At 31.9% G+C, this 10959-nt stretch overlaps 1 protein-coding gene across 1 annotated transcript in view; it reads right to left on the bottom strand.

Moving 5' to 3' along the window:
- Window positions 1-3314: 3314 nt before the first annotated feature.
- Window positions 3315-10959, bottom strand: part of LOC123700498 (LIM/homeobox protein Lhx5) — a 51623-nt gene continuing 43978 nt past the window's right edge. The window contains exons 6-7 of the mRNA XM_045647733.1: window positions 5052-5310; window positions 3315-4708 (exon numbers count right to left, since the gene is read on the bottom strand). Coding sequence (XP_045503689.1) covers window positions 4554-4708; window positions 5052-5310 — 414 coding nt within the window. The 3' untranslated portion in view covers window positions 3315-4553. The remainder of the gene's footprint in view (window positions 4709-5051; window positions 5311-10959) is intronic.

Below are 10959 nucleotides of genomic sequence, written 5' to 3'. Positions count from 1 at the left end.
AATCGAAATAGTATTTATCACCTGTTCTTATTACTGTTTTGGAAAATTTGATGAACTTAATTTTTAACTTGTGTTTCAGTTTGAGCAGTGTCTTTGGGCATGTTGTGTAAAGAAATACAGTTATCGCATTATATTGCAGAAACAAATAATTATTAAAGTTATCCAAAAATAATGTTAACACGTTCACTGCGGCACCTAAAATGCCAAACTTACCGTTGTTGCGGCATGTCTTCCATACTTCACATCGGCAAGTTCACCACTGTGCGTCATGAGCCATTTTTATCACATCGCACCTTCTGACTTTGAAGGTTAATAATTTCATGAAATTTCAAGATATTTCAAAAAATTTTTTTCAGATAATTGTATATATAGTCTAGTATATACTATATACAACATAAATAGCTTTTAGTTTGACCCAATAGTTTAAAAGATATGAGGGAAAATGTAAACCCCTGATTTTGTGAAAAATTATTTGCCATCCCGCACTGCGTTGATACGGCATGTTTACAGTAATAGCGATGGGAAACACTGTAAAATAAAACATCGATATCGATATAGATCAATTTTGTATATTTCAGTCTGTTTGTTAACAGATAACGAGATCGTCGATACAAAAAATAACATAAAACAAGGTACTTGATAGAGTACTATCACAGTTGACAGATATATAAGTCCATTGAAATGTTACATTTTTTTGGTCTAACCTTGCGTTTTTTAGAGGACGCAATTTTATTTTTTGGATGTGTAGGGGGGTTCAATATGAAGCTAAAACCAAGTTTGTGGGGTCGCAACCCTTGTCCCACGGCCGCCATCTTGAAAATAGTGGTTGAAATGGTTTTTACGATATATCTCTTAAACTATTTATCTGATAAAAAAAATTTGTAAACATTATTTGTTGCAAATTAAATTCTCTACAACTTTGGTCCAGTAACTTTTTGTCGTAGAACTATAAATAAAAAATTTACAAGCGAAAATGTTCAGAAATTAGAGCTATTTAAATGTTTCGATAAAATTGTTTTTTATCATTTTACGAAGAAATGATATCAGACCATTTTTGTAGATTGTTTTTCTTTTACATACATCATTTTTTCATTACGTCAATAGCTATGGTATTACAGCGCTCTGAAGTGAGTAGGTACTAACCGCACCCCCGCGTCCGCGTTAAAATGTAAAAGCCCTTCTGGCTAACATTGAGAAACACCTTAAAAAAAAAAAGGTGCTTGTCCATGGCAAAATATTTGACATGCCACACACAAAAGAAACGGTTTCTTTTCTATGCGTTGTGTCCAATATTTTGCCATACGATTTTTACACGAAATTGAGTCCTACTTCAAACTGTGATCACAAAAATATATTTGTCTCTTTTCTAGTCATTGATTAACGTAATATAAAAAAACACATATTATTTGTAATTTTATTTAATGCAACATTCTGTTCATACTTAATGCCATTCAAATAATTAAATAGAAAGTTTTAATGTAAATATTGTAACTCGGATGGTATGATGTAACTACTAACTATATAATTATTATGGATAGTTCTGATCTTTATTATTCTTTCTTTCGGTTCATATTATCATTTCAGTCTTAATTTTTAAACTCGACAAAAGAAAGACCGATTTCACCATTAAAACTTAGTTCATACCTTGTCTTTAAGTATTCATACCTAACAGAATTTACAAAATATCTATCAAACAAGAAACGACATTCATCACAAGTCACAACTTACGTCAAAAATTAAAATTAGCATTAATTTAATCGATTAGTTATTGATATTAAATATTTCTAACAGCTCTTTAAGCGCGTCACACACGGTGAAGATACTATAATATTTTATGTTAAGATTCTCTAATATAAAACGTTATAGTATCTTAAGGTATCCGGTATCAGCGTTCTGACCATCATTTTTTTTTGTCATTGCGTACTAAGTCCCCTGTAGAACCGCCATCCTGTCAAATGACCCACAAAATTTCGGGTCATCAGTCACAGGAAGTGCAATCGCAATTGTTAAATTGCGTTTACACGTTTTAAAATCGTTGATTAAAATCATTGGTGAAATCGACTGTTGGACTTTGTAGAGTTACACATACGATTTATAATTCTTATAAAAAAAAAATCTTTATTTGAATTCATACATTATTTATAATTATTTACTATCTTAAGGTTTATCGTACAACAATTAATAATAGAATGCAAGTTGTAGAATATACTATGGCCAAGAAACAACATTATGGGCTTTTTAAATCCAAATAACTATAATATCTGCTTTTTAAGCACTTCAATATAAAAATAATTTTGAAAATGGGTCATGTAGTCCTTGAGTTACATCGTTATACAAGGCAAATCTTTTCTCTTTAGAATATTATCAGTTATGTAGATTTAAAATATTGTCACCGATTTACTTACTTAGGTAACTGCTGACGGCAAAAAAAGCAATACTTATGAATTACGAAGGTTGAATTACATTGAAACGTTTTTGATGAAATGGTTCATCATTCAGAAGGTAAGATTGGCCACTATGACAAGTGAAGCTCATCATAGCAGAATAGGCTCATAGTGTACAGTAAGATTCTGGAGTAGAGCGCGTAGATCGGTAGCTCTGGGCACCAGATCGTAATCACCTAAATGCATAACGTAAATGATAACAGCAATTGTTCCAGTGAAGTAAATATCATTTTTTAATGAAATTAAAGTGAATAAATACATCTATCAAATGGTGCCGTTGGAACTTTCGGCTCTACCTAGCTCTAGCTACGGCGCTAACCGAAAACACAGACGTGATACTTTATCCTGCACTTGCGGAGTAACCACCCGAAATTTTGAAGTGAGTTGGGTCGATCTGGTTTTGAGTTTCTATTCTGGTGTTTAGTAATCTATTTCAATATAACTACCGAAGCAAAAATCATATAAATCAAATTACTCTCTGATCATTTAAATTTTAAATATATTCAGTAGCTTAATCCATAAATCATTTTTTAATAATGAAATAAGTATATCGAATAAGTACCTATTCACTTTTTGAATATCTCTTAGGTACGTACCTATAAAGTAGTAGCAGTTAGCAATAACCTTTTTAAAAAAAATGAATATTATTGTTGGATTTTTGAATAGCTGCGTGTAAAATTATAAACATCTATTGTTTATATTGATTTTTTCCCTTTTCGTGTTTTTTTATGAAATAGAGTTTTCATTTATTGCCATAAAAACAGTGTTTAATAAAATAGTGTAAAAGCGGCATTTAAAACTGAATGTTTCTGTCAAAAACAGGTGAAGGATACCTATCAATATATTGAGATAAGAAATAAAATAAACCAGTTATCGAATAGATTTTAATCTTACAGACAATTCCATTATATTTTATTAATTTACTAAATACAGATAGACAACAGTATGTAAGTACTTGATATTAACACTTATAGTAAAGTACAAACATACATACAACTATGCGATCCTGTTTTATACACATTTTTCTTTGTACTGAACCAAAAATCATTGTTATAAATAAATGTAGAAAAGGTAGCCATTTTAAGATGAATATATCTAAATTATTAAAAAAAAAATATCTCAAATTTATATAACGTTATATACAAATATCCACATACCAGTATTAGCAGAATACTTGGTAAGGTTAGGTGGTGCTCGCTTTGAAAAAAAAACTTTTACTTGCACTTTAAAATATACATAGGTTAAATTGCATAAAGCATTTTTCTTATTTTTTGGTTCAGTACACTGGAAAACGTACTTATAATTAAATACAATGATCCCCTAATTATGGAATTGCAATGAAAATACCTCTATAATAATAAATATCTTACATTTTTACAGTCAAACTAACAATGATTAAAAAAAATCGACGATCGTTACTTTAAAAAAAGCAATGCAGTTTAAAAACAACAAATGATAATTAAGACAAATATTCAAAAGTAATTAAAATGACAAAATAACATTTTAAAGACGTGATTTACTTATTTAAAACACTTGATATTATGCTCATTTACGAATATAATATTTACACTCAATTCTTTTAACAAGTCATTATTTTGTATTAGGGCCTGTAGTATGTAAGTAGATACTATTTCTCTTATGTATTTCAATTTACCTAATTGGCTAATAAAACATAATTAATAAATACACAAAAGATAATGCGTATAAACTATCTTAAAATAGGAACCAAAATGATTTTGTATAACGACCACGTTCTAATACCTACTAAATAAATTATGTATTTGCTTTATCATAAGATATATTATAAAACTTTATTTCTGTACACTATTCACAATTTAATCACACAACGTTACGTGCATATAATGCTAATGATATTTAATTTACAAAATTGCATCGAAACAACCACAAATCGTACCCTTGAAAGTGTCCATTCACGAATCACAAAGGCGCGTAAACGTAAAAATGCACAGAACATAAACCGGGGGAAACGTTCACAGATAACACAAGAATACCGGTATCGTTATCGTTATCGGTTCGTAACGTTATTCAGTCCACAGTATAGCCAATCGAGCCGCATCAGTCGTGGTAGTCACGCGGCTCCGGCTTCAGCTACCACACCAGGCCCTCGGGGTGGAGAGGTGGCGGTGCGTCGCCGAACGTGAACTCGGGGGACGAGGGCCGCGGCAGCACCAGGTGGTCGGGCGGAGGGAACTGCTCGGGGAACTCGCCGCCTGGCAGCGACTCCATTCCGCCTGCGAAACGACCTGCTCCCGTTAAACTCCTGGCACATTATGCACGTTGGTAAATAATTGCAGTTTCAATAAATTAACGCAATGCGATATAGGTAATCTATGCTTTCTACAATTTAACCTCATTATCGATATGTGAATTGTATGTGTCCAAGGAACAGGTATGGTAGCATGACTAAATTTTTCAGGTGTTATAAAAAGATTTAATCTCAGATAATGTCAATATACCAAGAAGACATGAACATAATATATCCCATGTAGCCTTATAACGCAATAAATATGCTTGAGACTGATTCTGCGGATGACAATAAGCATTTGAACAGATAGGTGTATAAGTTATGTTTCGAAGTCTACCAACCTGGCTGATTAAACGGCATGGAAGGAGGTGGATGGAAGAACGGCGCATCATGGTGGAACGGCGGACCATAGCCAAACTCGAACTTGCCATCTGCTGTCGCGAAGTATGGGAACCCCGGAGGCCCTTCCTCTAGCCCTCCCGGCGAGAGGTTCATGGGGAACCCTCGCATCTTGCGTGACGAGCCGAAGAAAGGACCCCTCCCCATTGATGTTAGTTGCTTTAAACGTCGCTCTTTTGAACGCTTATTTTGAAACCACACCTGTTGACAAGAAGAATATTTGTAAATTAGATATTTGTTCACTAAATATAACGTAATAGTGTCTAATATTGGTTAAGTTCTCAAAGAAAAGTCATTTTTTCCTTTCAGCAAACATGGTGGACTTTAGAGTATGATAATAGGAAGATAGATAGATATGTTACCGGAAATGTATGTAATCCGTCATTGTATACAATTCCTAGGAAATGTATGTAATTCTTAAAATCGCTCGGAAATGTGTGAAATAAATTATTTTATACACATTGCCTAGGAAATCTATACATTTCCTAAATAGCGATCGGAAATGTATAACATTTAAGATATTGATATGTCGCAGGCAAATTGTATATAATCTAGCCGTTTATAAACGGTCGGCATTTTGTAGTAACTATGCCGATAATTCGTAATCAAAAGCTTTTGGTTTGGATAAGGGAGTGGGTTAGGTTAGGTTCATGTTTTTTGAAAACTACACAGAAATAGGAGCTCCACGAAGTGGGGCTCCGTCGGCTCGCGACCGTCTTTTTGTAGAATTTTGGAAAAAGACGAATTTTCGGCATATTAAAACAGCTAGCCGTAATGTTATACGGCGGATTATACAATACTACTGCGCCAAATATACGCGGGGACAGCGGGACGAGGGGACTGATTACTTGCCAAATGAAAATTTGATTTTATAAGAATAAATATAAGTTGATTTTGTGATATTTATGTTAAAAGTTAGATAGTTGATTTTTAAAATTCATTAGTAAGATAATAATTAATAATATGAACGTAATATTATTACAATTTTACGGTATGACTGTTACCCGATTGTATCAATAAGAGCTATAATAAAAAAAATAACAACGTGTTTTATTACAGAAAGCATTTACTTTACACATTTCCTAATACGATATTGAAATTGTATACAATTCCTAGGAAGATTATACATTTCCTAGGATATGCATGCATTAAATAGTTTTTTAAACATTATTTTATACATTTCCTAAATGGTACCTATCGGAATTGTACACATTTCCTAGGAATTGTATACAATTCCTTGATTTCAACCATTTCCGGTAACAGATACATAAATATCAGCAGCAGGTTAAAGATCAAAGATACACTTTCAATACGTAACTTTCAAGTTTTAATATATAAAGTTCAAATATACACGATATATTTTACAATTTCATTTACCAGAGCTATTTATTAGTTGCAACACATTGTCTATCTCGATACCACAAAACACCCAGCATTTTTTAAACTAACCTATTTATTTCTTAAATTACATGAAACCGCGTCAATACAAAATCGCATAAACGAACTTTGTAAGGTTAATAAGCAATAAAAGTGAAAACATATCACTTTGTCGGTGTGTTACAAAACATTTTTATATATTTACGAGGCCGCGTGAGATTGTGGTCGCAAAATGTTTGTTCGTACATTGGTTTATTTCACGCGTAAGTACATTGTGTAATGCAAAAACCGCAGCCAGTTTATGAAACCATGTTCTTTGTTGTTAATATCATTAGGAGTGTGTTGCACTTTGTAAGTGTATATTGCGCGCAAGCTTTGGAAAAGGAGTTTTTCAATTACTACTCTCTATGTTAGTACAAACAGCTGTCGGTTAAGTATCATATAGAAGATAATATTATCATGTATATTTTATACTGTTCTCCATTTAGAATATATACGTATGAAATATCTTTTGGTCACACTAATTAAGTATGACAGTTTAGAGAAATTACCACTGTTTTGAAACGCAAATCTACCGAGTGGGTACTTCCATCGCATTATGCCATGTCCTTGCTCAACCAATCCAAATACACTGCAACGGTAATTAAACGAAACGTATCTCTAAATCTGGTAAGAATTATAAAATCATGACTAGACGATCGTTGTGCGTTACGCCGCGTTATTCACACGCGTCGCGTGCGCGCGCGTTACTAATCTCTAACGACTTCGTACTCTCGTGTGTGAGAGCCATTATATTTGGTCTCGCCTGTTAGGATCGTGTGAGACATGCACCAACACTTGACAATGACATTCACGCCGTTTTGCATACTCAAAGCTTTGTAGGTCATGGTACAGGTGGGAAATACTGCAGTTGTAACGTTATGTTAGCACGTAGCGGGTGCATGCGTGTCAATCAAAGCTTCGTAACTGATGTTTGGAGCTTTGCTAATTTGAAGTATTAGACTCGCATTTCATAATGCTTTTAAATACAGTACCTCATTTACATCTTCATTCGGATCAATTCTCATAATAGGTACTATATTTCAGTATTCCCATGAAATATTCAAGTACTAAGGTATCGGGTTGTTATTTTACTGTCAATGACAATAACTGACAAATGAAAAGCGAAAAGTTGATCTAAATATTACTTTGAAGTTTGATGATTTCTAGATACTAAGTAGATATATATTTATATTATATTTTATTATTTATGTCCATGTACCACATTTTACATAGGGATTCAAAATACCAAGGCAAATAAAAAAAAAACATCATCAAAATGATACCATTGCTAATCTATAATTGTATGCAAATTTGGCAATTCTTATCAAGAATTTTTTGTTATTTTAACAAATGACAAAAGCCCCAAGGTTTTTCGAACATCCTCCTTTCACGTCGTTGTGTAATCTTTAACAAATTTATTTATACTGTATCAAACGGATTGTATACAAGTTAACGTAAATAATTCAAATATATTGTCTATTTCACACGCGATTAAAACACAATTTTCCCATCTATTTATATTGACCGTATTTATTTGAATTTGTAACGGCCGATTTGTTTGGCATGTCTGACGTGTCATTATACCTAATAGAAGCTTGGTGTTACTTTTTTAGAATTAGTAACTTTCCACTTGCGAATATGATATATATACCTACGTATCTAATCTGCCACATGTTGTAATGCATAATTTGTGTACATTTTGCACTTTATTACCTTAATTGTGTTTAATGTAAAAACTTACTAAATTATTTTATAGAATATATATTATAGCACGGATTAAATAGACAAAAATATATATCGTCTCACACTATTTTTCTGTCCTGAACATTAAGTCGTAGTAAAATCTTTCAGTCAAGTATAGTACCTATAGGAGATATTATTGCGAAGGAATAGGTACATTTCAATACAACATACTGTTCTACATCGTTTGTAAAAGCTAACGTTGATAAAAACAAGAATTCAACTCAAGTGAAAGTTTGTCAAAGGCCATTATTGTTTATAAATAAGTAAGCTTTATCGAAACAAAGTTATACTGTAGAGCAAATAATCATGTACCTACTTTAGTAAATGCGAACGCGTTCTATTACAACTCTCGAATAATGATACATTTTATTTATTTATTTATTTATGCTTTATTGTACATACATACCAGGGCAAGCAAACTTAGTCTATAATTTTATACAATAATAACACACGGGCACATATGCACGAAAAGGCGGCCTTATTGCTCAAGAGCAATCTCTTCCAGGCAACCCTGAATTAATAATTAATTAATTACTTATTTTAAATGAAGAATATTAGATAAGAGCGGGGTCTAGGGTTTTATATAGAGGTAGGCTTCATAGCACTCATACGACGCGGTCGAAATTTGCTTATCCATGGATGATGATATATTTCAATAAACGAACACATAATATTTCCTATTACATTGACTATATTAGCAAGTGTATTGTGATACAAAAGTTTCTACATTCGATAAAATATTAAAGCAATACTTTTGACTCTACTTTGATAGTAGATAATTTATTATATGAGTTACTTGAAACAATATATCTAACCGTATATTCCCAGGTCATTTTAAAAACAGTCCCGTTATGTCCGAAACAATTATTTTTATTACCTAATCGCTCGTAGACGATATCAAATTTGGACAAAAAATTTAAACATTAGAGCTATTAGATATAATCACTTGATTATAAATTATAATGATTACTGTTTTGACAAGACCTGACGGTGTACCAGCATTGAATATCAACTTTTTTATATGTGATGGTTTTTCATATAAACTGTTGTATATAAACTTAATTCGATATAATAAAATAGAATTTATGTGAATTACATAGTTGTCGCTCGTCTTCACTGAATCTATTTGTTCTCATTCTAAAAAAAGGAGAGACATGACATGAGAATACAATTAAGACACTACTTATAATATTATTAATTGATGTCCCAAAAATGACAAATGTTTGTAAATGCATAAAATTAAAAAATCAGGCCGTATTGAGGGTCATATATTATCCACAGAGGTAAAGTCACATGGGCTCTAAACCCGATCGTGTCTCCATACCTTAATTGTGTTTAATGTTAAGGTTTTACGATCATTATAAAGCGTCCGAGATCCATTTAACGAATGTTCGCAGCAGTGGTTGCATGAAATATAGGTTTTAACACCAGTCTGCTTGTACGGGCGGTATCCCGGGGCGCAGGCCGCGCGCCTTTACCGTATCGTCACCTTTTGAGTGCTTTGAACCTTCTAATATCTTGGAATGGATACTAGCCGTTTTAGATATTTGACTTGGGCTATAGGAACTAATTAGTGATCCAGAAAATAGTTGTTAAATATAAATATTTTGAAAGTGAACAACAAGTAGAACACACACTATCAAATTTGAATAAATCTCATAATATTGAAAAGTACACGAGAGATACATCTAAATCTCAAACTCTACTAAAAACTCGGTTCTAATACATATATTATAATCTAATCTAATACATATAACTATTTTCAGTTTAACAAAAAAATAAAAATCTATTCTTTAAAAGGAGTGTTCCTAATTTGCATTCGTGATTCTTAAATAAATAAGATTAGATATTATTAATGTATGCTAAATACGCCTTGAATAGTTTAACAGTGTCATAAATTAGTTAAATGACGATTTTAACACTTTAGGGGAAAATCCGAACTTTCAATTATGCATGAATATTTATTTTCACAAACTAAAATTTGTGACTAAGAGTATTCTTTCCTGACTCTAACCAATAATTAATATTGATTGAATGTAGGTAATTGAAAATAATTAAATTTTCTATAATACAAGGATTAAGACCTAGATAATCATCTGTATCATAAATCTCGAATGTACTTCGACGTTCATTATATGATTTTATAATAAGACTGTACATACATTGTAGCAAAGTAGGTTATGTTTAAAGTAAGTATTCAATAATCCCGAAGTAATAATTATAAATCAAGATTTATATTACATAGGTACCCGTTAATACTTTGATAACAAAACAATTGATTATAAATATCTACTTATAGCTAGGTATTATTATAGGCTTATTTATATTTAAATAAATATTATATCTAAACTTAAATTTATACTAATGTTATAAAGCTAAAGAGTTTATTTGTTTGATTGTTTATTTGTTTGTTTGAACGCGCTAATCTCGGGAACTACTGGTCCGATTTGAAAAATTATTTCGGTGTTAGATAGCCCATTCATCGAGAAAGGCTATTAATATCATCACGCTAAGACCAACAGGAGTGCAGCAATGCGGGTGAAACCGCGGGGCACAGCTAGTATTATATAAAGGGATTAATAATAACAACTAATTTTCATTATACAAATTTCTGCTACACTTAGACGCAGAAAAATGGTGCAAATTCAAAACCTTACAAGTACCTATTTAAACTTAAATACGTTTCAA

This window comes from Colias croceus, chromosome 19, assembly GCF_905220415.1.
Source record: "Colias croceus chromosome 19, ilColCroc2.1".
In the NCBI taxonomy this organism is placed as follows: Eukaryota; Metazoa; Arthropoda; class Insecta; order Lepidoptera; family Pieridae; genus Colias; species Colias croceus.
Note: the sequence above shows the minus strand (reverse complement) of the source record. Positions and strands in the feature narration are given on the sequence as shown.